Source organism: Pituophis catenifer, unplaced genomic scaffold (assembly GCF_029215685.1).
Source record: "Pituophis catenifer annectens isolate HBS135680 unplaced genomic scaffold, rPitCat1.0.hap2 SCAF_2, whole genome shotgun sequence".
In the NCBI taxonomy this organism is placed as follows: domain Eukaryota; kingdom Metazoa; phylum Chordata; class Lepidosauria; order Squamata; family Colubridae; genus Pituophis; species Pituophis catenifer.
The window spans coordinates 208895566-208923391 of NW_027256882.1; the positions used below are offsets into that span (position 1 = coordinate 208895566).

The 27826-nt window shown below is 39.2% G+C and overlaps 1 protein-coding gene across 3 annotated transcripts in view; it reads left to right on the forward strand.

Annotated features, from left to right (window-relative positions):
- The window catches only part of PALM2AKAP2 (PALM2 and AKAP2 fusion), a 253616-nt gene that overhangs the window by 94469 nt on the left and 131321 nt on the right, over positions 1-27826 (forward strand). For all 3 annotated transcript variants that reach the window (XM_070938551.1, XM_070938554.1, XM_070938552.1), the window contains one exon: positions 26754-26868. In XM_070938551.1, the coding sequence (XP_070794652.1) occupies positions 26754-26868 (115 nt within the window). The remainder of the gene's footprint in view (positions 1-26753; positions 26869-27826) is intronic.

Genomic DNA, 27826 nt, shown 5'->3' on the forward strand with positions numbered 1-27826 from the left:
GCCTCTGTTGGTTGTATGGATTTTTACAACACACCTAGCTGTGTTGATGAGAAGATCAGACAGAAGATCAAACAGAAAGTGAGTGTACCAAGGGATGGAAGTGAACTTTTTAAAAAGTCCAAATTGCCAGACATTACCTCAATGTCTAGCATTAGGCTATATGGCACTTTTTCAGTCTTTCACAGTTTGGCAGCTCTCTTGCTATGTTTGGACTACAACTCCCAGCCATCATGGAGGAATGGTGGCTATGAATTTTGTGATATATGATCCCAAACCATTTGAGGGGGGGCATCAGTTTGGGATATAGTGATATAACATTATATAGTAAGTATTTCCTTTCAGTAGTCCAAAATCTCTCTGCCTTTGGCTTAGTGGACAAACGATGTCTAACAATACTACGTATAGTGGCACGTATTTCTGTTAGCAGTTTTTGTTCCATGCTTGAATTTGTAAATGTCTAATGCCTGTATATTTCCAATTACCTGATTCCTCTTCCAAAATAAAAAAAAAATGCAAAATCCTAACCCTCCTTTACCTTTTTCTCTTCTGTACATGTTTCATCTTTATTTATCAAATTTCTACCCCACCTATCTCACCTAAGTAACTCTTGGCAATCAATTTACTGGAGTTTTTTTTGTTTTTGTTTTGTTTTGTTTTGTTTTTCTGAGAGGCAGCTAGCAGTACTATACAGTATTCCAAGTCAGTGCGCCAAAAATATATGCATTGTGAGAATGTAAAAGCCACTTTACTCAATAGTTAAGATACCAGGCTGGGAACTGGGAGATGGTGAGTTCTAGTCCTGCCTTAGGCATGAAGGCTGCTGGGTGATCTTGGGCCAGGCACTCTCTCTCAGCTCTAGGAAAGAGGCAAGGGCAGACCATTGCTGAAATCTTGCCAAGAAAACCGCAGGGACTTGTCCAGACAAACACCAGGAGTCAATACTGAGTTGAAAGTACACACATACCACACACTTGTTGGAACCTTGAAAGTTTTGTTTCTAATCACTTTCCTAAGGATCACTTAAAAGTGTAGTTACATAGTTTTACCTAGTTTTTTCAAGTCAGTATTTCATTTTTTACACTATAGAACAAACATTATGTAATAAACACAATAGAAACGTAAAGGAAAATGTTTAATAGCCCATTGGTGGTGTGTTACAACCACCATTTGATACAGACATAACATAAAGATGCTTGGATGTTACCCCATTATGTGGTCCCAAGATACACATTCAGAATGTGTCTGAGGAATTGCGCCACATGAAGTTAAGCAGGATAGTTTTTCTGCTCCTTCTCTCATGGTATAAAGTACTGTACGTGCATTTTAATCCCCACTTCATTGCTGTTAAAATAAAAAGAGCTGAACATTTTCAGTCCAGTTCATGATGATAGTTTTTTGTTTCTTCCTAGCTTTTTTTTTTTCCCCTGCAAGTACAGGGTCCATTTTTTCCAGATCCACTGAGTGCTGATTTATTAATTATGGCAGGAATTGACTGACAGGCTTGTTGCCCAGGCCTGATTTTAAGGGTTGAGAAAGAGTGACCGGCCCAAAGCTACCCAGCTGGCTTTAATGCCTTAGATGGGACTAGATCAGGGGTGAAATTCATCAGGTTCTAACAGGTTCTGGAGAACCAGTAGCGGAAATCTTGAGTAGTTCGGAGAACCGGCAAATACCACCTCTGGCTGGCCCTAGAGTGGGGTGGGAATGGAGACTTTGCAATATCCTTTCCCCAGGAGTGGGGAGGGAATGGAGATTTTGCAGTATCCTTTCCCTGCCACGCCCACCAAGCCATGCCTACAAAGCCACACCCACAGAACCAGTAGGGAAAAATTTTGAATTTCACCCCTGGACTAGATTCAGTGTCTCTTGATTTCTAGCCTGGTGCCTTACCTTACTAGACCAAACTGGCTATACGTTGGTGATAGGATTTTAATTTTTAAATAAGGTTGGTCTCTTACTGAAAAAGTTGTCCATGCTTGTTTTAGTGTAGCTTATTCTGTGAGACTGTTTCATGGTTGATATGAAATCTTTGTTATGGTAGTTAATTAGTTCCTATATGTGTGTTTTCTCTATCGGTGTTATACTACAGTTAACCATTTCCAGAGTACTTTTATAAATATAAATGCACATTAGGCTTTTTCTCAGTTACTGTACCTAACAGCCTTGGGTAATTGGATTGGGAAACGTATGCTGCATGCAGAGTATTGGTTTTCCATTTGTAAACCCGGCACCCTGCTTGTGGACTACCCAGAGGGAAACAGGATGCTTGGATTGCTTAATTCTTTGGTAACAGGACTCATTTTTTATGCTCTCAATACCTTTAGCTCAAAGGCAGAACTTGAATTGCTTATTGACTCGAAAAATGCAGGGGGCTTCTCTAAGGTAAAGCCTAAAAGGTAAGAAAGCAATCTACTGAAATATTGGGGAAAATTGTTAAAAGGATCTTAACTGAGGAGCAGTGGTGGTGGGGGCTTAGTAGTGAGTCTAAGCAGAGCGCTTGAAGTAACACACAGTTCCAGAGCTTTGAAGCAACACAAGACAGAGTCCTTTCCTGTGTACCCAGTAAACTGACCTCAGAAAGTGAGAATATCCATCTGTCTGTGCACCTTTGTGCATATGTACTTAATTCATTGGGGGAAATTCCCAGATACCACGTGTAAGATTTTTCCTTGAAGAGTTCAGTCCTGTGGCTCACTATTGGTAGATGAGTATTGAACATAGTTGTCTGAATCTGCTTTTCATGTGTAGGAGAAAGAAAGAAAGAAACTAACAATGCTTAGCTGGTAGTGGGGAATGTGAAGAATTAAATCTGTGTAGGCTGGCAAGCTGCAGATCATGGGCTAGCAAGCTGTTTGTCGCACAGAATTTTCCATTGGCAGACAGCTGTTGAAGTCTTGCTAGCTTAGCCACCTGTCAGACAGTTCAAGCACACTTTTTTTTTTTAATTAGATTCATAGTCTGTTGTGTAAGCCAGCTATTGTGGATTTTTTTTCCAATTATGTGTGTAGAATCAGTGAGACAACATTGGCTTTGATAATGTAATCACACTGGTTCTTCTGGTGGCCTTGTGCAGCAATTTAGCATCGTTCCTAATTTATAAAACTTTTCTACAGGAATACAGTAGCCGATAGTAGCCACTGCAAAAGCAAAAATCCAGGTGCAGAGAGGTTGATGTTGTCCAAAGTGGCAGACTTCTGCCCTGCTCCAGTGAAACTGTGGAACAAAGTGACTTCTTCGAATTGCGTATACTTTGTGTAAGCTTCCCTTTGAAAGGAAAAATACTAGTCAGAATTCTTGTGCTGTCATGTTAATCTTTTTCCTAATTATTCAGAGACATGTTGCTGTTTTATTATTGCAATTCCAGTCCTGATTGCTGCTAAGAAATTCTGACAAGTTGGCCCTCCCCAGCAGTCTTTCCCAATTGAAATCTATGTTCTACATAACACAGAATTAGCACTCTTAGAAGAGGCCTCTAAGGAACAGACATGACAAGCAATGTGGCAAGTACCAGACAAGCATTTATCAGGCAGAAACCCCTGTGGAAGCCAGATGTCCAGACTCTCTGCAGTTCAAGCCTATCCAGACTGGCAGTGCCCTGCAGTCAGAGTGGAGAGGAATGCCCACAGCAACCTGGAGTGGCCAATAGGAGCTGGGCCAATCCCAGTCCCTGCCCGTATCATCAACCACATGGTCAGAGAGAAAGAAGAATCCGATTATTATAATATATGGGATTTATTTTATCAATGGTTAGAGAATAAATATGAAAGTAATGGATAGTAAAGTTAAATAAATTAAGAAGAGAAATGTTATGATAATAGATATGTTAAGTATTAAGTTTTAATAGTAAACTAAGAGATATAAATAATGAATATGGTGGTAAGCTTTAACTGTTATGACACAAAAAAAATATACCCAGACGTCACACTGTTTAATAAATGATGGAATGTTTTGTATTAAAAGAAAATAAAAACAAAACAAAACCACATGGTTAGTGAATTATGCTGAATCATATCCAAGGGAAAAAATTTATGTTGTGAGAAGAGACCAAACACTACCTTAAAACTGGAGGTAAGGAGAATTTTAAGTTGCCTCAGTATGGGATGGGAGTAATCTACATTATGAAGAAATAGTAGAAAAAAGTAGTTGCTGGGGCATGTTTGTGCCATAGTTAGGGGCAAGCAAGGAAAAGCCCTAAATCTGTCTGGCAAAATTGAAAAAGATACAGGTAGTCCTCGATTTACAACAGTTCACTTAGTGACCGTTCAAACTTACGACAGCACTGAAAAAAGTGACATGATCATTTTTTACACTTACGACCATTGTAGCGTGGTCCCCATGGTCACGTGATTTACATTTGGCTGCTTGACAACTGGTTACTATTTATAACGGTTGCAATTTCCTGGGGTCACGTGATCCCTTTTTATTATCTTCTGACAAGCAAAGTCAATGGGGAAGACAGATTCACTTAACAACCGTGGTCCTAATTTAAGAACTGCAGTGATTCACTTAACAAACGTGGCAAGAAAAGTCATACAATGGGGAAAAACTCACTTAGCAAATGTCTCACTTTGCAACGTAAATGTTGGACTCAATTGTGGTCATAAGTCGAGGACTACCTGTACTCTATTCTTATTTCCTGCTCTGAATGCATCCCTTTTCACCGTTTCGTTTGTCATTAAGTTTCCTGGTTGAGCACTTGTACAACTTTTCCGTGCAACGTTCGATTTGGTCACTCTCAGCACACAAAGTACTAAAGGAGTTGAAGTGCCAGTCAAACCGTTTCCTGTGTTGTTCAGTCATTTGTGCCTAGTGATTTTTAATGTGGTTTCATGCAAAGCTCTGACTCTTGCCAAGCATACTGGAATTTCCTTTTCAATTCTGTATGCATGTGTCGGTGTGTATTTAGAAAGCCACCTTGGCATACTTTTTTATTTGGATATAATTTTGGTCCATTAATTCACAACTCCTTGATCTACATTCAAATTCGTAGTGTTTTAGCTATGTTTTGCTAAGAAATATATTTATGTAGATGCCTAAATAGGTGCTTTATAGTCCTAGGGTGCGAATTAAAATATTCATTTTCACCCAGGGGTGAAATCCATCAGGTTCTGACAGGTTCTGGAGAACTGGTAGCAGAGATTTTGAGCAGTTCAGAGAACCAGTAGCAGAAATTTCGAGTAGTTTGGAGAACCAGCCACCTCTGACTGGCCCCAAAGTGGGGTGGGAATGGAGATTTTGCAATATCCTTCCCCTGCCACGCCCACCAAGCCATGCCCACCAAGCCACACCACACCCACCAAACCACTCCCACAGAACCGGTAGTAAAAAAAAAATTGGATTTCACCATTGTTTTCACCTGGTTCTCATTCAGAGAAATAGAGCAGCCCCTTGAACAAAAGGAATACTTCCTCTGACTTTGAAGACAAACTGATCAGAATAAGCCACATTCAACTTCTGAAACAATTCTATATGTCTAGGAAAGGAATTCCCCATTTCATCTTTCTATGTAAAGTGTGCTCGTTTATTTTGTATGGCTTATTTTGATCCCTCACCCTTCTTAAAACAATGACTCCTTTCAGTGTATTTTCCAACAATTTAATTCATTATATTTTAGCTATGTCTGGAGCAAAACAAATAAGCAAAACAGTAGACAGAAAGCAGTAAAATAAAATGAACAACAGATTATTTTGTTTATGTCATGTTATTTATAAGTAACAATTATTGGTCAAATAATTATAGATTAAATATTCAGGTTCATTACTATTATGAATACAGCACATCTGACTTTTAATGATGCTTGCTATAATATAAGTGACCACTAGATGCCCTTCTGCATTATACTAAAAGAAATAGGGGAGGGGATGGTGTTAATTCAGTAATTAAAATTACCGTAAGATGGTGATAATTTCCTAACTTTTCTGACAATTTCTGTAAGCATTGTTTGGATTCACCAAATACTATATCTCCATGCCAAAGGGATCAGGTAGTATGCTTAGGAAAACCCCATCAATAATTTAGAATCCGGGTTATTACTTCTAGTTGCAGAACAGGGTAACAAAAACTACATGTAAAATCATAGAGATCTAATAAGCTATCTTCTATTTAACCTAGCTAAATATGCTTTTTCAATAATTTGGGATATAGTATTCAGTATTTAGGAGACAGCAGCTGATGCCTTTTAATGATTAATAGTTATTGGTCTGAGATATGTACCCTTCTGGAACATATATATTTTGTTTAAACATATATTAAGGAAAACGTTTTAATATAGCCATAAAAGAGGATATAACTGCATTTGCTTTGAAGAGGACTGCTGCTGCTTTGAAAAGCATTGCTTCACATTTATTCTGAATATTTCAAAATGAATAGATGCCACAAAAAATTAGTAAATATCCAGCATTCTTTCCTCAGGAGACCAACCAAAAATTTTCTTTTGCTCAGGAAAAAAACGAAAAATATTATAACCATGATATCTATTTTTTTAATCTGTGAGGCCTACTTCTCATATAAAGCCTCCCAGCCTTTAGGAAAGCCCTGAAGACACAGTTATATTGCTGTGCCTGGAAAAACTGAATGTGATGGGGAGCCCTTACAGTGGTTACGTTCAGGTGATGTAAGGATGGTTTCTGCTGCTATCATGATTTTTTGTTTTAAATAGAGTACGACTGGTTTTTATATGTTTATATTTTGGTTTTTAACTTGCTTTTATTGGATTTATTTCTTCACTTAGATGAGATAGGTAATCATACAAATTGAAATAACTTTATACCAAAAACACCCATTTGGAAGAATGGATTTGCTTAATGACTTCATGGCTTGCTTAACAACTACAGTGACTCGCTTTAGGACTGTCATAAAACAGTCATAAAATCAAATCAGGTCACATGATGACTTACTTAATGATCTCAGCAGCTTTCAACCAAACTTAAGGGCTCAATTGCCGTTAAATGAGGACCACCTGTAATAATAATAACCATGTTGCAGTATCTGGATACTACAGAGTAGAAGGGAATGAACGGCGGGGGGGGGGGATCACTAAATAAAAAGACCTACAAACAGAAGTAGAATAACTTGGCAAAGAATTTATTGTATCATTCTTTAAATTTCTGAGACAGCTTAAATATCCTACAGTCATCCATGGAGGCAATATGGAGGCAATATATAATACCATCTCATCAGTTAACAGTGGCTGCATAAACAGTGGCTGCATTTTTTTCTAATACTATAGCAGATATCAAGGAAAGGGGGAGAAGATAGCAATAGCAATAGCACTTAGACTTATATAATGCTCCATAGTGCTTTACAGTGTCAGCATATTGCCCCCAACAATCTGGGTCCTCATTTTACTGACCTTGGAAGGAGGAAAGGCTGAGTCAGCCTGAGTCAAGATCAAACTTGTAGCTGTGGGAAGAGTTAGCCTGCAATAGTGCATTTAACCACTGTGCCATCATGGCTCCTATTCTGTTCAGTTCTTTTTTTCATACATGGCCGCTCATTTATTTTTCCCAAACCAATATATATGCTACAAAACTCTTATTCACGGTATTCTTTAAAATGTTATCTTGCTATTCTCCAGTCAAACAATGTATATATTCAAAGAAAGATGGATGTATATCAATAAAAATAATTACAGTAGCATATTATTTAGTGGGCTTTTTTAAAAAACATGATCAGTGAAATATGTTCAGTTTGATGGGTCAGACTACACTGACTCATAGTGCACCATATAAATTGTGTTGGCTTCTTGATCCATTTCTGCTTCTTCTGCAAGAACAAAAACAATGGAAACTATTTACCTTTAGTGAATTTACAGTCAATCAAAATGCTTGTTTCAATGTTGTGTAGTGCTCTCATAAAAAAAGGGATAGGGAACTTTGACATTTATACAGTAGCCTTCCTGGAGTTTGCAAGGGAGTGATAAGTATTGTATGATTCATCCATTTGAGCTGTAATCCCTTTCAGTTGTTTGTCAAGGGTCTGAATTGCTATATTACTGTCTCCCTAACCTCTGCCCCTTAGTCTGAAGCAGACCAGAAGCTTGGTCATTAAAGAAAATTCCCTTTGTTGAAACTGTCCCACTGTTGGGAGGGCAAGAGTTTTACCCAAGTTGATCAAATTCTGGTTGTTTAGACAGAAAGTTGTCAGATGGCTTTTTGTGAAAACCCTGAACATGAAACCACCCCCAAAAATTCCTTTTTACTTCCCACTCCATTTTGTCCTCTGGTGAAATGCTCTTGACTTGTTAAGGTTTGTAAACCATCTGGGATGAAACATTTGTGACTCAATTTGTATTATGGCTTTTGTTGATGTGAGCAGCATATTATAAATTTCACTTTGGGGTCTGTTTCCTGTTTGAAATTACAGCTGTGTGTAGCTTCTGACTAAACTGGCTTTAAAATAGTACAGGTAATCCTTTTTTAGTGACTGCCTCATTTAACAACCATTCTCAGTTACAATGGTGATGAACAAGTAACCTTATAGCCAATCTTTCCATTTACAACCTTCAGGAGTCTGTAAAGCCTAGGAAAGCTGAAGTACAATCATAAACACAGTTACAGATTCACTTGGTTGCTTTGTTTAGCAACTGAGTTGCCAGTCCCAATTATGGTTACTAAACAAAGATTACCTATATAATCTTTATTTTTTTAGTTCATTTAACAACTTGGGTCAAATGCTGACAGTTCTCTTAATTGTGTTTAGGAAATCAGGCAAGATGTATGACAGTGACCCTTCCTCCTTGTCTTCCTCCTCTCCTATTTTCTTTTCAGAACTAATCACAGTGAACATCAGATACTGGTATGTGAATTGTTTTAAATACTAACTAGCACAAACTTGCAAGCTAGAATTTGAAAATTCAGATCATAAGTACTTATTGTTCATTTAGTTTTAGATGAAGTTGAATATAACTTAGGTCTAATTTTAGCCAATATTAGTTGAATTTAGATCCCTTCGAAGATAGTGCAATTTTGATTAATTATGATTAACTTTTCATGTTGATTCTACTGCAATGTACATACAATAGAAGTAAATTTGGAGGGATCCTACGTGTAATTTATTTTCTGCCATTCCTTTGCTTCCTTATCACATGGTGGCGGAACATCAGAATGTGGAATTTGAGGCACCCAAAGTATGAGTAAAATGTGCAAGTTGTTGCAAGTGGAAGAGATAGATATATGTTAGCATTTTCAGTGAATTTTTAGACTTCTCCTGCTTGGACATTCTCTTTATATGGGATCACAGGAAGTAAATGCTTACAATATTGTCTTTGTGTAACAAAGCTGAAGAAACTTTGGCCCTTAAGTTGTTATTGATATATAATTTCTAAGATTCTTTCCCTTAAAATATTGTATTCATTCATTAATATATGAAGGCCTACATGCCCCAAGACCTAAGGTGTAATTGTTTCAGAGTTTTAAACAATTAGGGTTAGTCTTTTTGTTTGCAATAACTTGATGCATCATTAATTTTGCATTTATCGGAAGTATCAGATCCCAAGATCCATTTTAAGTTAGCAAAAGATGGAGCAGAGAGGATATAAGGCAGAACAGCTTCTATCAGTTCAGAATTGAAGTCTTATGTCACAGCTCTATAAACAAAAATCAAAAGCAGTTCTACTGATAAGATTGTGAATTCATTCATCTTTTAACTACCACTTTCATTTCACCTTTGGGCTGCAGAAACCAATATCCGAGATCCTTCTGTGATTCATTTATGGTTGCTAATCTATTTTCTCAGAACTGCAGCATAAATTAGATCAAAGCAGAAGCTAAGATTTTTTTTCAGTTTCGCTTCACCCAAATTCTCCTTAGAAAAGGTAAGGGCGGCAACTCACCAGATCTGGTAAATCACTCTCACTTGAGAAAAATTCATGAAAACAATGGCAGGAAACGCTGAAGGGTGGAAACAATCCATGGAGCACAAAATCCACAAATCAAGAAGCTTCCTGATTGGCTTGATTTGCAAGGGACAAGAGCACTTGGAAAAAGCCTTGAAATATTGTTCCACATGGCTGAAATGTTTTTTTCATTACAGAGAATTTGTCACATGCTACCTTTGTAATTAAAAAAAAAAACTCTTGCTTGTACAAACAGAAATGCTTAAGGGGAAAAAATCAAGCTGGCGGAAAGGAGGCAGGATACTGCTGTTGATACTTCAGACTGTCATCTAAAACTGATGGTTTTAAACATCATATGATGGAGAGAAATCCATCCTTGTCTTGGCGTTTTTCCTCTCCCTGTTTACTTCTCTAGTTGCAGTTTGCCTCGTGTTTCTGAATGGGCATTATATTTTCTTGTTTGACCAGTAAAAACTTCATTCCAGCAGCTAGTATTTCTATTTTTCATTATACCTTTGCTCCTTTCATAGCTTATTAGAATGTACCATCTATTATATAGGCATCTATAAGAAGATACCTTCCAGTTCTATTGGAATGCTACTCTGAGAACTCCCTAGAATTTCTGTGTGTAATAATTTTAATTTTCTTCTAAGATATTTCTCATCACGTTCAATGTGTATTGTGTATTGCTTTGGATTCTTTCATATTATTTCCCCAAGTGTTGGTATTTTTTGGCTCAAAAGTTGATCAATATATTAAAAATTACATCAAAACACTTTATATTAGGGCTACCATACTACCATATGGACTTGGAAGTATATCCTATTGAATAGTGCAACTTACTTTAGAGTAAACATACATAGGATGGGCTGCATATTCTACAATTTTTGCCATTATTTGCATTCCATTGACTCTGACCTTTGTGAGCATATGCTTAAATGACTTAACAAACTCAGAGAAGCAAACATATATGGCTTTATGGTGATTGTAGAATCCAAGGGGAACTTGTAAAAGGGGATGTATTTGATTATTGATCTTATAATGAAATCTACCACAGCTTCTTAAATATGCATGATCTCAAAATTTATGGGTTATAGTCAGTGGTGGGTTTCAAAATTTTTACTACCGGTTCTGTGGGTGTGGCTTGGTAGGCGTGACATGGCTTGGTGGGCATGGCTTGGTAGGCATGACAGAGGAAGGATAATGTAAAATCTCCATTCCCACCCTACTCCAGGAGAAGGATACTCTAAAATCTCCATTCCCTCTCCAATCCAGGTGAAGGATACTGCAAAATCCCCATTTCCTACCGATCAGCTGTGATGTGGGAGGCAGAGAATAGATGGGGGCGTGGCCAGTCAGAATTTTCACTACCGGTTCTCCGAACTACTCAAAATTTCCGCTACTGGTTCTCCAGAACTGGTCAGAACCTGCTGAAACCCACCTCTGGTTATAGTTGAATATTTCCTATCAAATCCATTATCTTTGTCAGGCGTGACATGTGAAATTGGAGCAATCCAACCCATCAAAACTTACCTGCATATATACTATGTGAATCCCAGTTTAGAAGCAGATTTATTTCTGTGCTATTTCTGTTGTTGCAAACGCTAAGAAAGACTTTGGACCTTACAGATGATTTGTTTGAACTCTGATTTGTTTGGAACTATGGCTACTGCAGATGAAAAGGACCATAGAGACCTTCCGATGCAGTAGAAAAATTAATGGGCTGTCTTTTGATAAATTAGAGTTTTCTGAGTAGTTGTCCCCATCGTGATAGCCATTTTGTAAAAACTAGCTACATCCATGGGCGCGATCACGAGATGTCCTGAAAATGTTGATACCCATCAAAAATGATACTATTTCCTATACATGTATTAAATCTGTATCATAGAACCTGCTGTAGCTAAATCAACAGACAATACTGGGGCTCTGGGTACAGAACTGCATTATTTATAATGCTATTGTACACAATAGGTACTTTTCAGGAAGAATAATATTTATACCCAGACTGTTTATATTCGTAAACCTGTTCTTGAGGATAGGGTTGGGCCACAAGGACAGACAAAAAGTCGTCCACTGAAACTCCCATGTTATACTGGAGCATAAGTAAACAAACAAATTAGGAAAATCTTTCAAAGCAGGGAAGGATTGAATTTTGCAATTGACTTGAATAAATGCATTGCAATTGGGAATTATCTCTTTAAAATCAATATATCTCTATCTCCATCTATCTACAATATATATTAAGATACCTCACATACTGTTGGCTTCAGTATACTTTCTCCCATGTTGCAAAGTGTCTATAAATATCTGTCCTTAGTACCTAAGAGAATATTTTAAATTAGAGTTACTCAGGTTTGTGCTATAGGTAATCATTTCAGCTATCATTTCAGCTGAACCAGTAACCAGTTTATGGGCAGGAATGAAACAAAAGCCAAGATTAGGGTTAAGTTACTTGTCTGGATCACTAATTTTTTTAAACAGGTTTTATTAATTTATAATATAGCATACAAAGTAAATACAAAAGTAATCAATAGACAAAATAGGGAAGAGAAAAGTGAGGGCAAGAAAAGGGGGGAAAGAAGGAAAGGCATTGACTTCTGACTTCATTTGGTGCAGTAGAATAAGGCATTAACATCAAACCTCAACTTTTTACTTCTACGTAATAGTTTAAACTAGCCATTTCTATAACAACAAATTAGTAAAACCCAAAATCAAAGTTTGATTTTTTTTCCACCTCAAGCACAAAGTCCAGAAGCGATTTCCAAGTAGAAATAAAAGTATTTGTATTTTTTTTTCTTTGACCAAAGCAGTCAACTTAGCCATCTCTGCTAATTCTTATCAATTTTTGCAGCCATTCCTCCATTGTGGGGATTGAGGTGTTTGGATCATTAATTGATCATCTTAATTATGAGCTAGTTGCCATGCACCCAAATTGTGGTTACAGATCCAGGACAATGCAATGGCTATGACGTCAAGAACCAGACATAGGTGTTGTGGTCCACCAGCGGCCTGTGGAGCTGGCAGCAGAGTGGGACAGTGAGGAGGTTGCGGAGGAACATGGGCCAGTCCTGGAGTCTGGGGAAGGCTCGGACGAGGGCTCTGCATCAGAGGCAGAGAAAGGGCCATCTGGGAGGTACATGCTGCCTCCCGAGCCTCCAGAGTCGGACCTCAGCGAGGCAGAGGAACAGGGGAAGCCTGTTCCCAGTGCACGCATGCGCAGAGCTGCCAGAAGGCAAGAACAGTTACAACAAAAGGGACGACTCCGGTCTTGGAGATGATTGGCCCCTCCCATAAAACTTAAAAGAGGCGCAAAGGTAGGTGGGCCTTTGCAGGAAGCAACGTTGTTAATTATGTTCAGTTTAAAGTCTGAAACTCTGTTTGATTCTGGACTCCGTGTGGCTTTGCTAATTAGGTCTTTGGCAGCGTGTCAAGGGAAATAAAGATGGGTGATTATCGGCCTTATCCCAAAGGACTCTTTAAAACTATTTGGGACTTACCTATGAATGAACAGAATTCACAGCTGTTGCAATAAAAGAGGTTTTTGGGACTACTCGTGTGTTTTACTGACTCAGGAAGCCTAGGTCAGAACAATAGGTTCCCTGCCAACATAACTTATAATGGTCACTGAATGAGTGGTGATTAACTGAGGACTACCCGTACTGAAATAATTGGGTATTAGAACTGACAATCAAAGTGGCACAGGGTACCACTTTCCTGAATTTTGGAGGGACAGGACCTCAGATAGAAGGATCTCATGTGAGACAGGAGGTGGGTGAAATACAGATTTTAGGGAAGCTCTGAATCTTAGCCTTAGGAAAACATCAAGTGGTCAAAGTGGAAAATTTATTAATACCGTATTTCCCTGAAAATAAGACCCTGTCTTATATTCTTTTGAACCCCAAAATAAGCACTTGGCCTTATTTTTGGGGAGGTCTTATTATTTTGGGGCATGTGGCAGAAACCAGAGGAAATGGCAGGGACCGGCTGTGCATGCGTTTAAATATTTTTGGGAAGGGCTTATTTTCAGGGGGGCTTATTTTAGCGCATGTGCTCAAAAGCCCGATTGGGCTTATTATCAGGGGATGTCTTATTTTTGGGGAAACAGGGTATGCAGTAGTGTTTCTCAACCTGTGGTCCGCAGACCCCTGGGAGGCCATAATGGCATCTCGGGGTCCACAAAATCTTAAAGAAATGTTATGATTTAAATCTTGAGTTAAGTCTTGGTGGTCCATGACCATGGTCTGTGGCCACAAAAGGTATTTAGAAGGGGTTCATGGGGAAGAAAAGGTTGAGAATATATAGAATGTCCCAAAATCATGCCCCATACATTAATTTATTACATAAATTACATTGTGCTCAAGTTAATTGCCATTTTGCATTTGATGTATGATCTTTGAATATTTGTAAATATAATAATATTTTCCCTGAAAAAGTTAAACATATTGTATATTTAGAGCAAGAAAAGGCAGGGAATAATAAATTAGATATGTTGCAATATCTAAGGTCTCACAGAGAGAGAGAGATGAAAAAGAGATGAATTTCCAGAGATGAAGAATTTGGGAATGGCAAAAAAAAAAAAAAAGCAGTGGCCTCTTCAGAAATACCAGTAGTCCTCGACTTACGATTGCGGTTATTGAGCAAAGCATTTGTTAAATGAGACACACACATGACCACTTCGCTGAACTACCACATTCTCAGCTCTCCCAGTTGGGATCATTAAGCAGAGGACCAGGGAAAGGACCCTCTCTCTGTCCAACCATGCCTGGGTCCATTTACCTTTGCCTTTATTGGTAGCTGCAGGAACACCAGGCAATGTGAGGCACAGCCTTCCTACCAAGATCACCTCACAGCATCTTGCCAACAGGCTCCGTTCTCACAGTTATCAGAATGCTCCTTCTCCAAATCATGCATGAGAACGATGGTATTGACTAGCCTTTTTAGCCTAGGAAGATATAGTTAGAAAGGTTTCTAGCCTCAGAACAATGTCATTCAATAGTCTTCTAGCCCTAGGAAGCAAGTGAATCTTCAGGATTTGAGGTCTTTTTATGAATCCCACCAAGGAGTCTCCCTTCCCTGAATGTAGGGGAGGGAAAATCTTTCACCACACTGCAGGAACTTACCTCAAATCCTGTGTCCCTTCCATTTGCAACCTTCCTTGCTGGCTTCTCCATTGACTTTCTGGCAAAGCCAGCAGAGAAAATTGCAAATGGAGATCCCTTGGCAACTGGTCATAAATGTGAGTCAATTGCCAAACATCTGAAATGCAGTAATGTGATGGAGGTTAGAACTGCCTTTTAGGCCTGTTGGAAGTGCTTTATGGGTTGTAAAGTGCCTTTTCCAAGGCTGTTGTGACTTTGAATGCTTATTAAATTTATTTATTTTTATTTATTTATTTATTTATTTATTTATTTATTATATTTCTATACCGCCTTTCTCCCGTAGGACTCAAGGCAGTGTACAGTCAAGAAAAATATAGATACACAAACATCATAAAATTGCTAATTAAAATTATTACTTAGTTTGGTCAATCAAATAAAACCCAGAATTAGATAACATTTAAAAAATCATTCACATGTTCGTATGTTTAGCCCTGCCTGTTGGAACATCAGGGTCTTGAGGGCACGGCGGAAAGCATGGAGATCAGGGATATTCCGTATCTCCAGGGGCAGTTCATTCCAAAGGGTTGGAGCCCCCACAGAGAAGGCCCTCCCCCTGGGAGTCGCCAGTCAACATAATTTGACTGACGGAACCCTGAGTAGTCCCTCCCTGTGAGAACGAACTGGTCGGTGGGAGGCTATTGGTGGCAAAAGATGGTCTCGTAGGTACCCAGGTCCTAAGCCATGGAGCGCTTTAAAGGTGATAACTAACACCTTGAATCGCACCCGGAAGACCACCGGGAGCCAGTGCAGCTCGCGTAGGAGAGGTGTTACATGGGCGTAATGAGCTGCGCCCATAATCACCCGCGCGGCTACGTTCTGGACCAGTTGGAGCCTCCGGGTGCTTTTCAAGGGGAGCCCCATGTAGAGAGCATTACAGTAGTCCATACGGGAGGTAACTAGGGCATGAGTGACCGTGCGCAAGGCGTCCCGATCCAGAAAGGGACGCAACTGGCGGATCAGGAGAACCTGATAAAAGGCACCCCTGGCCACGGCTGTCAAATGATCTTCTAAAGATAACCGTGAATCCAGGAGGACACCCAAGTTGCGGGCCCTCTCTGTGGGGAGCAAGATCTCATCCCCTATTGTCAGTGATGGTACTAGCTGACTATACCGGGACGCCGGAAGCCACAGCCACTCAGTCTTGGAGGGATTGAGTCTGAGCTTGTTTCTCCCCATCCAGATCTGCACGGCCTCCAGGCAACGGGACATCACAGCAAGGGCATCATTGGGGTGGTCTGGGGTGGAGATGTATAGCTGTGTGTCATCAGCATACTGATGAACACTCACCCCAAAACCAAATAACTGGTCTTAAATCAAGGATTACCTGTATCCCTGGCGGTTAATAAAAATATACTTTAATTTTGAAGGAAAAACAAAATATATTAAAAAGGACCACCCAACAGAGAGGGTTCCCAACAATAACTTGAATAGATTTAGTCCTGTCCAGTCAAAGATTAACTGTAACAGAAAGTTATGTTATAGTCCATTGTCTACTTTGAACTATGTTGGAATAAGATTTTTCCCGGAGAAGCTGTCCCCTACAGTTCAGTGGTTGATTACTTGGAGCAGTCAGAAAAATTGATCCAGCAATTCCTGACACCAGTGATGCTTTATTTCTAGGCATATGCATATATTAATCCCTAGGGATCTCATTTGTTTGGCCATTGCTATGAAATAAATGTCAGATGGAGTTCTGAACACAAATAATGAAAAATAATTAACTGTGGGAAAGCTGAAAAGAACATCCTTCAATATGGACATGGAAAAATGCTGATGTTCTCAACAAGAAACTGTTGACTTATTTAGAATTTGGAATTCAAACATACAAGCTTCTGCTACACAACATCCCAAACCTAACAACTGTTAATGAGAAACCCAAATTCTGGATAGTGGACATTTGCAGAACTTGGAGACAGCAGAATAGAAGAGAAAGAACTAAAGAAAATCACAAAATGCAAAGACCTGCAAATAAAAGTAAAACAACTGTGGCAAAAGAAGGCAAAGGTTAATACCAATAATAACAGGCCCTTTGGATGCAGTCCCAAAACACCACTTGAACACCATTGGCATTGATAAAATCACCATCAGTCAATTGCAAAAGGCAGCTTTACTTGAAACAGTTTACATCTTGTGATGATACCTTTAACACTATCAAACATCTGCCTTTCCCCTATTTGATAGAAGGACAAAAATGCCAAATCCAGTCTAAACATCTGGCTGACTGTATGACGAACCATCATAATAATCATTGATTGCCCCCAGACTTCATATAGCAACTATGAATTGTTAAAAACATGTAAAACTAGAAAACAACTCAAAGCAAAAAGAAAAAGAAAAAAGAACAAGGCTGGCAGAGAGAACAAATCCAGATGGGAACAAAGAAAATGAAGAAAAGAATGCTTAAATCACAGTCAAATAAATAAATAACCTAATAATAAAAATAAACACTAAAAAGAATGGGTACACAAAATCCCTTATTGGCAGAAGCATGAAAATATGTAAGGCATATGGTTCTGGAGACAGAACCAGCAACACACAGCTGGAAGGCTTTGGCTTTTCTCCTATTTAAATTCACCTTTTTTGCAACACCAGTCTAGCACTCTGAAAAGTGTACTGATGCATTGCTTTATCTCTCTGTGTCTGCTTCTCCCCTTGGCAACAATTTGATTTCCTCTTCTGGTAGGGGAAAAAAGAGAATGCTTCAGCCTCAAGCGTTAAGCAGGCATGATGTAATAATTTGGGAGCTTCCTGGATTGTGCAAAATCAAATATATTTTTAAAAACTAAGAATCAGAATCATTCTGGGATAACTGCCTTCTGCAAGCTTATTTGAATGAAGAGAAAAGATGGCACATATAGCATTTTTCTAAAGCAAGAAAAAAGAAAAGTTAAGATGATGTCATCACAGTTCTACTTTACTTCAAGCAAATGCATTTTCTAGCCCTATTGGGAAGTCCCTATTGGGAAGTCCTTTAAAAGTCTGGGAAGTCCCTTCTTCTGCTTTCTGTCAGCTTCTGGGCCAAACTGGCCCAATATGAAGTAGTCCACATGCCTTAAAGTTGCCAAGGTTGAGATATCCTATTCTAAGCGCAGTTTATCATGTGCTTACTGAGTAGCAACTGCATTTTGGACAAGTCATCACACTGAGGTGTCCCTTAATGATAATAGCTCCCACAAAGATTCGGCTACAATCTTGCCTATATGGTGTCTACCAGTTCTTGCTCAACATTTCAGCACAGGTGGTTCAACTATTTCTTCCATGGGGGGAGGATTTAAAGTGTGAAAGTCATGATCGAGCTGTTCATACGTTTCCCTTGCAAAGGAATAAAAATGATCATGCTCTTTTTAATCTTAACAAGATTTTGCATCCAGCACAAAACTCACTCAGCGTCACTTCTGGATTACATTTTGAATGCCAGCTACAACCCACATCTTACATATTTTAATGATTTATCAAAAACTGCACTTTTCCAATTTGTTATTGGGTTCGTTAATGTAGGCATAACTTGGTAGCCAGTGCTCTGCAGTATTGTTTCTTTGTTTATAATTATTAGACATCCAACTCCACTGGACTCTGGACAATGTACAAACTAAAAAATAAAAGCAAAAGCAGCTAAAACATTAAATCAAATGGATACCCCAGACTAAAAATAATATTAGTAGTGGAAACAAATATAGTTAGGATTTGAGTCTCAGCCTATGAAAGTATTTTTAGGAGTAAATAACTGAAAACAATGAAATCTATATCCAAGAAAATTCTTAGAATTACGGCAAAATCAAAATGAAACCACTCCCTCATGGCTAAATGAGTACTTTCCACTAGTTCTTAAGATAGCCTCAAATTATAACAGCATAACATTTGCTGTCCTACTGGCCATTTCTATTCTGCTGTTGACATGATGCCAAATATATTTGTACTTATTTACAGTGTAGAGGGCACATTAAAGTCAGGATTCGTGTATTCTCCGGCTTCCCACCACCCTACCCCTTTCCCCCTAAATGACACCAGCCAGCCAGCCAGAAACCTTCAATCATTAGATTGTAGAACTGAGGTTGGAAGAAGAATTTCAGCAGGAGCTCAAGTGATATAAACTGGCTTTGGGCTCTGTTTGGACAGAAGTTTATTACTATTCCAGAATAGCATTACTGGAATACTATACTAATATTAGCTGATTATCAAGAACCCTTTGAACACGCTGGCATAAAACACTTGTGCCAAACCAGAGCTGATAGTTTGTTCCTTTTGCACTTGGGTTTATGTTGGAAGAACACTAAATCAACATTCAAAAGCAGCCTGAATTAGAGTGGACAGACTTTGTGAGTTGTGCCATGAAGCAGCAGAGAGTGAATTTATGTCTCTCTTCCACTCAGGCCTGAGGAGAGGGGGGTGCAGCCGGTACATCGTTCCAGGGCCCATGGAAATTGTCCCCCTCAGAACGGGTTCGCAATTTGGGTGTCCTCCTAGACTCACAGCTAAGATTAGAGCAACATCTAGCAGCTGTGGTTAGGGGGACCTTTGCACAGGTTCGCCTGGTGCACCAATTGCGACCCTACTTGGATCAGGAGGCTCTCCTCACAGTCACTCATGCCCTTGTCACTTCATGGTTAGATTATTGCAACACACTCTACATGGGGCTACCCTTGAAGAGTGTTCGGAGACTACAGTTGGTTCAGAATGCAGCTGCGCGATCTATCATGGGTGCACCTAGATTCACCCACATTACACCAATTCTCTGCGAGCTGCACTGGCTCCCTATTGGTCTCCGGACACAATTCAAGGTGTTGGTTATTACCTTTAAAGCCCTACATGGCTCAGGGCCAGGCTATCTTCGAGACCACCTTCTACCGCATAGCACCCAGCGACCGGTAAGATCCCACAAAGTTGGTCTCCTCCGGGTCCCGTCAGCTAAACAATGCCGGCTGCCGGGCCCACGGGGGAGGGACTTCTCTGTGGCTGTCCCAGCTCTCTGGAACCAGTTACCTCCTGAGGTCCGGACTATCCCCGCTCTATTGGCCTTCCGGAAAGCGGTGAAGACCTGACTTTTCCGGCAGGCCTGGGGCCGTTGATCTCGCTGTTCAATCTTGCGAGATCCGGTCATGGATGGTGTGCATGTGTTTTTAATGTTTTTAAAATGCTTTTATAATGTTTTTTTTAAAAAAAATATTATGTCACTGTTTGTATTATTTCTGTTGTGAGCCGCCCAGAGTCCCTTGGGAGTTGGGCGGCATAGAAATATGATTAATTAAATTAAATTCATACTCTATACTTTGTGTGTATATCAAAACCACCTTGCAGCCTTGTTTGACATAACCTTTATTAATCTGAAACTCAGTGAACAATTATTTATGTAATTTATTGAATTTTAATTTCATTACTTATTTATTTAAGTTTGCAAGTTTAGTTTCATTTCATTTATGAATATATTTTATATTTCATTTCACTTTATGAAATGAGGTGAGGGGGCCCAAATTAGTCTTGTTCCAGCACTTAATAATCCTCTCGGCGACCCTGCTTCCACTTCTCCTTGCAGTCCTCTCCAGCTGCCAGCAATGAGCAGCTGCTGTTGGGGCTGATCCCAGTCTCCACATTAGGAAACTGCTTGGAGACCGGACAGGTATAGGGAGAGAGCCTGATTTGAAGAAACAAATTCTTCCACTACTAAGAGTAAAATGCCCCTGGAAGACGGTGCCCATGAAACAGGGGGAGGGGGCGTAGGCACACCAACTTAATAGCAGCCAATACTTCAAATCCTTAGGCAAACAACTGAGTGTGGCACTCACCAAGTGGTTTCTAAAGGGGATCGTGTTTAATCCATGAGAAAACTGCCACATCTTGTCTGCTTAAGGGAAGAAATGTTACTTTAACATCAGAACCGCTAAGGCTGACTTTAAGATGTGTGAAATACCACTTGAGAGTGAGTTGAAAATAATGTCATGTGGACACAAGAGAAAAAAGATGCTGCTAGGCCATGTTCATGCTGGGTTAGGTACAAATACAGGTCATCCTGTCCTTGTACAGGATGAATTGAACCTGGAATTACAGCCATAAGTCATGCTGGTCATTAAGTGGGTCATCACATGACCAACCCGATTTTATGACATTTTCTGAGGCAGTTGTTAAGCGAATGCAGAAGTAAATGCCGCTTTCCAGGAAAAAGACATAAATTGACTGTGACTGTGGGATGCTGCAAATGGCCGTAAATGTGGGGCGGTTGCTGAGTGCCAAAAATGTGATGGGGGAGAGCCTGGCTATTGGGACTTCAAAACCAGGCCATAAGTATCTTTAGGTTGAGTTTGAATAGTCCCTAAGCCATTGGTTGTTAGTTGAGGACTTTCCTGCAAGGAAATGCCTTCAGTTACAGATAATGAGATTGGCACATGGACAAATACCAATTATTCTGACCCATCTCCTGCAACAGCTTTCAAGGGCTTTCCAATAATTCTTTGAGCTCATCCATTGGCCTTGTTTACCCTGCTACTTCTCTGGACATTGCAAAACATGCTATTTTTTCTACTCTGTTTTCAAGTCTAATCACATGCCCAAAGACCATGAATTTTTGCTTGTTGATCATTGCCTCAGAAGAACAGTCAGCCTTTGTTTAATCCAGAACTGATGGGTTCCTCTTGCAGTACCATCGTACTTTAATAACCATCTCCAAATACATCATTCTTTTTTTATTCTCTCTCAGTATCCAACTTTACCACTCATATATTATCACTGGAAAGATCATTGCTTTAATTTGCCTTTAATATGTCTATTTCCTTAAGAACATGTCTATGTTTCTCATTGTTCTTTTCCTAAGATTAATTACCGTATTTTTCTGTGTATAAGACACACTTCCCCCCCCAAAAAAAAACTGGGTGGAAATGTCCATGTGTCTTATACAGCGAATGTTGCCGAAGTCCCACCCAACCACCAGCCCCCACCCTTCAACCTCTGCCTCCCAGCAATTTACCTCCTTGCAGCAAACAGCAAACAGCCTGGCCAGCTTCAGCCCAGCCTCGTTTAGTACAAGCAGCTGATTGGCGGTTGGATCAGCCTCCCAGAATACCGCCTATCAGCTGCAGGGATCACCACCACCCATCGCTGCTTCGGCCTCCACGTGCCCCATTTTCGGCCTCTGTGTGTCCTGTTCTTGGCCCATTCCAGGCAGCAGGGATAGGTGGCAACAGCGATTCCCACCTCCTGGAACCGCTGATAGGCAGTATTAAAATAAATGAATGGGCAATTATAATCGTGGTTTGGTAAAGAACCTAGGCTTTATAGCTCTGTGAGAGAGGCTAACAGAAAATTTAGCTTTAATATAGCTAAAACTCCCTTGATTATATAACATCGCTTTAAGACATCATATTAAAATTCTGCACAACAGATTTAATATTTTTGGCAGGGGGGTCCAGAAATATTGCTAATGAAAATACAAATGATTGTTTGAATTTAGCACCTCAGAACACATGCATGACATTTTCACAATGGGAAATATATTTATATATATACATATTTCATTATTTTCCATGTCAGTTTTTAAACTGGAGTAGAAATGGTTGATTATGACAAGCACTCATCCTGTATTACATATGCTGAAGGGATAGTGCTTTGCAGTTCATCCATTTAAAGGGGGAATCCAGCTTTTTCCAATAATTGTTTGAAGGGCTTGGAATATACTGTTGATGTCTTCCCTTACTTCTCTTTTGCTGTTCCTCCAGGACAGTAGGAACAGATATGGATCTAATAGGCCAGAGGTCTTCAAACTTGGCAGCTTTATTCTGGGAGTTGAAGTCCACAAGTCTTAAAGCTGCCAAGTTTGGGGACCCCTGTAATAGGCAAAGAAAAGGATGCAGCAAAGAGTAGCATCAACAAAATCTTATTTCTGTTTTCATATACTTGTGTTATTTTTCTGTTAATGTTCAGTTTCAATTATATTTTTATGAGCCTAAGCACTGTACCTAAAATCTACATCTGTGGGCAAAACTTAACAGTACTAGCAGCTTTCGTTGTCCATTTGTAATCAAAATTTCTCTCCCGGCCCCTAAAATAGCAAGAATTGGAAATGACACTGAATTAAAAATGATCACTGAGGAAAGGATTACACATCCCACTTTCTCTACTTCCATCACTGCATTTTCGTGTGTCCTCAGACAACTGTGTTTCTGTTTTCAATGGAGTGTGTAAACACCAGGAAATTGAGCACAGCTGAGTAGCATCCCATGAAATGAAGCAAACGTATTCTTAAGTCTATTTTTTAAAAGAAGCATCTGTGTGAAATGCATGCATTATATTTCGAACTCATTGTGTACCCCTTTACCCTGCGGATTGAATCCTTATTGTTATGTCTGGTTTGAAGTACGATTGGTATATTGCGATTCTAGGCTGATATTGTGACCTCAGCAAGTGGCTGCTTAGACTATCAAGGAATTCCAGGGCTACAGTATATACACACAAGTCTGGAAAGTCAAAACCATCTTTCATTTGACTGCCAAGAAAACTGTTGCTGTGTCATTAGGAGTTGAGCACAACATTAAGGAGATTTTTTTTAAAAGCTAGACATGACAAAAGAATCATGAGCTGTGCCAGCACTCAACACATTTCATGACTGTGGTCTACCGAAGGTGCCTTCTGTCCTAATTTCAAACATTCACTCTAAACAGCCACCCACTTAATTGTGCCGAGAAGGGCTTCCCCACGGTTATGTACAAAAACAAGCTTCATAATTGCCACTCTGTTTCACTGCAGATGCAGAATTCCTCTACTCAAAGGGCTGCCTTCTGTTTTACATTCCTGGCGTATGCCAAAGGCACATGGTGCAGATTCCATGAAATTTATTTCTACATGCTGCTCCTCTTTACGCTAGTTATGGTACACATAACAAACAAAAACGCTCAGTGTTTAAAGCCCAACAGATCTTTTCCTCCCCCATCCCCATCATAGAGGTAAGAATCTATGAGTGATAGTAAATTATAGATAGTATACTGTATATTCCTGCCCACCTAGCAGTTAAAAGCATGCAAATGTGATAAATAAATAGGTACCACTTCAGTGGGAAGGTAACATTGTACTAGGCCACACAACCACGGAAGTGTCTTCAGACAATGCTGACTCCCTCGGCGAAGAAACAGAGATGAACAGCACCCCCTAGAGCAGTGTTGGTGAACGTTTTTGGCACTGAGTGCTGAAACAGGAGCATGCGGGGAGTGCCGGAAGCCAGAAGAGCAGCTCCCCGACGCGCGTGGGCGGAAGCACCAGAAACCAGAAGAGCGGCTCCCTGGTGCGCATGCGGTTTCCCCTGGTCTTCCAGTTTCTGGCGTGCATGCATGCACGAAGACCAGCTGGCCGGCGCGCATGCACATTCCAGAAACCGGAAGAGCAATGGGCAACAGCTGAGAGAGTTACAAATCATACTATGCATTATATTTGCAGAAAGTAAAATTCTGAATTAACCCACAAACTGGTAAGACTCAATCTTTATCCAAATCTTTACAAAACACAGGATGGGAAAAAAAAGGAGTAGGAGATGACCCTGAGGGAGGCTGAGCTCAAGGGAGGGGTCAAACACGTTATCAGTCATGAGTCCTTCATGCCCACAAGGGATCTAAGTCCAGTCTACCTTGAATTCCTTTCTATTCTTAACTCCCGCTAATTTCTCATGACCGTTAGTAGTTCAGATCCTTGTAGAGAGCTTAATCTTACAATAAACCTTAATACACATTTGAATTGCCTGGATCTCCTGATTTCCCTGGTACTTAACAGCCAATGCCAGAAAGGGCGAAAGGGAAAAAGCTCAAGACTTTGATACCCACTCACCCTTCAGGCCTCTAGGAAAGTATGAAGGATCCAAGGCTTGAAAAGAAAATATTGTAAACTAAACAGCTAGGTTGGAAGAAATTGGAAATCAAAATATAGTTATCACCCTTTTTTAATGAACCTTTCAATACAGAATTCCAGTGAAAAGAGTTTCCGTTAATTCCAAGTGATGGAATGTTCTAAGAAATTAGGAAACAAATTTATGTTATAAAGTCATTCCTTTTTAAAAAAAAATCTAGATTTTTAAATTTTATTAATTAAATTTATATACTGCCCATCTCGTTATTAAACAAACTTGAGATAGTTAATTCTTGGAATAAGTACCGGTTTCATAGATATATATCTTTCTTTTCATATAACAGTGCTCTACATCAGATGTCATTTCTAGAATCTGGTTGCCGTGAAAATTAATCCTTCTTACATGCTTTGTTAGTTTGCTCTATCAAAATGTATGTATGCTATAAATTTCATCAGATGTATAAATATTATCCGAAGAAACATCTAAACATCCTTAACGGCAGTGTTGGAGGAACAGTAAAACAAGAAAAAGAAAAAAAATGTAGAAAGGGCAGCTAACACTAATGAGCAAAATAGGTGATACTTGTTAAACTATGGCATGGACATTTTAGTTTTAATCAGTAGATTAACACACATGATATGATAAATATATTCAATATGTGTTTTATCCTTGCAAAAGTGTTACACAGTTCAGATTCTTCACAATAAAATTGGTCTGACTGGAATGAGGAAATTTCTTAGAGGGACCACATCCTGGCTCTGTTCCCTCCACATAATTAGCCTGGTTACCAGGTGATCTAGTAACCTAGTCAGATCTCTTGGTCAATGATTTTAGTAGCGTCTACAAGAGTGGATGGGACTTGTGACCTTAACCAGTATTATAAAGATTCAGGGGTTTCAGAACACTGGTAGGGAATTTTGTACTGGAGGTTGTAATAGCTTTTCCGGCAGTAGTGGGTTGCACTTACCTTCACTACCGGTTCGGAACCGGGACTGCATGTGTGCGCAGAACCTTCTGCTCATGCCCAGAGCATCTGTGATAATGTCTGGGCGAGTGGGCAGAGCCTCCTGCTGCTGCTACTATCAGTTCGCCCAAACCGGGGTAAACTGGTAGAAACCCACCACTGTTTTCCTGCTGCTCTATAACTCTATAACTCTTTTTCTTGGAGAACTGATTGGGGAAGGGCCTTGAATGTAAAAAACCCAGAACTGTTTAGGGTAAAACTGTCCCTTCTTAATCTCCCAGATAATTGGGAATAGCTATTTCCTTATTCACAGTGACCCTGTTGTGTTCTCTCAAATAAACCTACATAATTGTCGGGATAAAATGGTGATCAGAGAAAACTCTTTATTGAGTAAATGTGGGAGTGAAATATAATAAAAAGGTAACATATTGTAATTATCCAGAATATCTGCAAACCAGAATAGATTAATCCAAAGGAATTGCTGTATATCAGTTCAAAAGCAGGTTTTGTTTACATTTTGAGTTGAAATATAGATTACAGTGTACTTAGAATAAACTTATTTTACTGATTTTCTTGTTAATATTCTTATTTCCAAAGTAATAAGAACTGGTATCCATAACTGGTATCAATGATTCCTTTCCTTTCTCCCTTTTTTCTTTCCTTTCCTTCCCTTCCTATTTTGGGAGGAAAATCTGCAAAAGAAAAACTTGCTCTTCCTGGTACGAAATACTCCTGGTCCAGGTTAGGACACCTTTAGTTGAAAGTGAATTAAAATGAGAGAATTGCATCGTAACCTAATCAATAATCCTCACTTTATTTATTCAATTGCCAATAATTATATTGATAATTTGATATTAAAGAAAATAACGGGATGCATTTGCATATATAGATAACATCTTGCAACTAAGCCAAATGTATGCCTTCTTGACTGGACATATCTTTCCAGATGAATAAATTTTTCTGTAATATATTTTCCAGATTAGAACAAGAAATAGGAAAGCTTGAATGTGAAGAATCCCAAATATCTGCCAAAGAACAGATCATCTTAGAAAAACTAAAGGAGACAGAAAAATCTTTTGAGGACTTACAAAAGGTAAGCTGAAAAACAAAATCCAAACAACTTGCTCTTAAGAGAAAACTTTTCTTTCCAACTACATACAAATAGAGATAGGTATAATGGAGAAACTCCACATAAGAATGGGGTCAGACTAAGATCAGATAAGTCAATAGAAAAGTAAGCTTTATTTGTTTATTAAATTTGATTCCTGCCTTTAACACTAATTCATAGCTGTATAGAGTAGCCAGATATTTAAGTTAACCATGAGAAGGTTTTGCCTTCAATATATGGGATGCATTGAAATGATAACAATGTCATTACAACACAAAATGAGATTTAGTGGCTGGATACTTACTCAAAAGCAAGTCTTACAGTGGTCAGTGCAGTTAAATACCTTCCCACAGGCAAGTATCTACAGCAACCTCCCTAATTTCAAATCCATTCCTACTATTGCTACATTAACTGGGAAGATGGGCCCTGCATTTGAAATATATCTAGGGCAGGGATGTCAAACTCACATCGTCACGGCGGCATCATGTGATGTATCGGGACTTTTTCCCCCTTCGCTAAAACAGGAGTGGGCATGGCCAGTGCGTGACACATCCGGCCTGTGGCCCGGGAGTTTGACAGCCCTGATCTAGGGGGTGCCAGTGATGCTGGCTTATTGGTCCTGCAGGTTAAGAGTGATGAAAAAAATAAATCACTACATAAGTGGAAGTAGAATGGCTTATATATTTAAATATTACAGAATGCTATCTAGTTTAACTTGAAAAATTAAGATTAAATATTCTAAAGTTCTTGTTTGGTATTAAAATTGTTTACAGAGATTATTATTATAATCCAGAACCATCAAATGGAGATTTATTCTGCAAAAATCCTTATGTGTAACTACCAAGATACTTCAGAGATTCCAAGTGGCCCCATGTATAAAATTATTCATGATACCATCATTGATTTATGCATTCACTGAAGAGTTTGTTTTTTCCAAATAAGC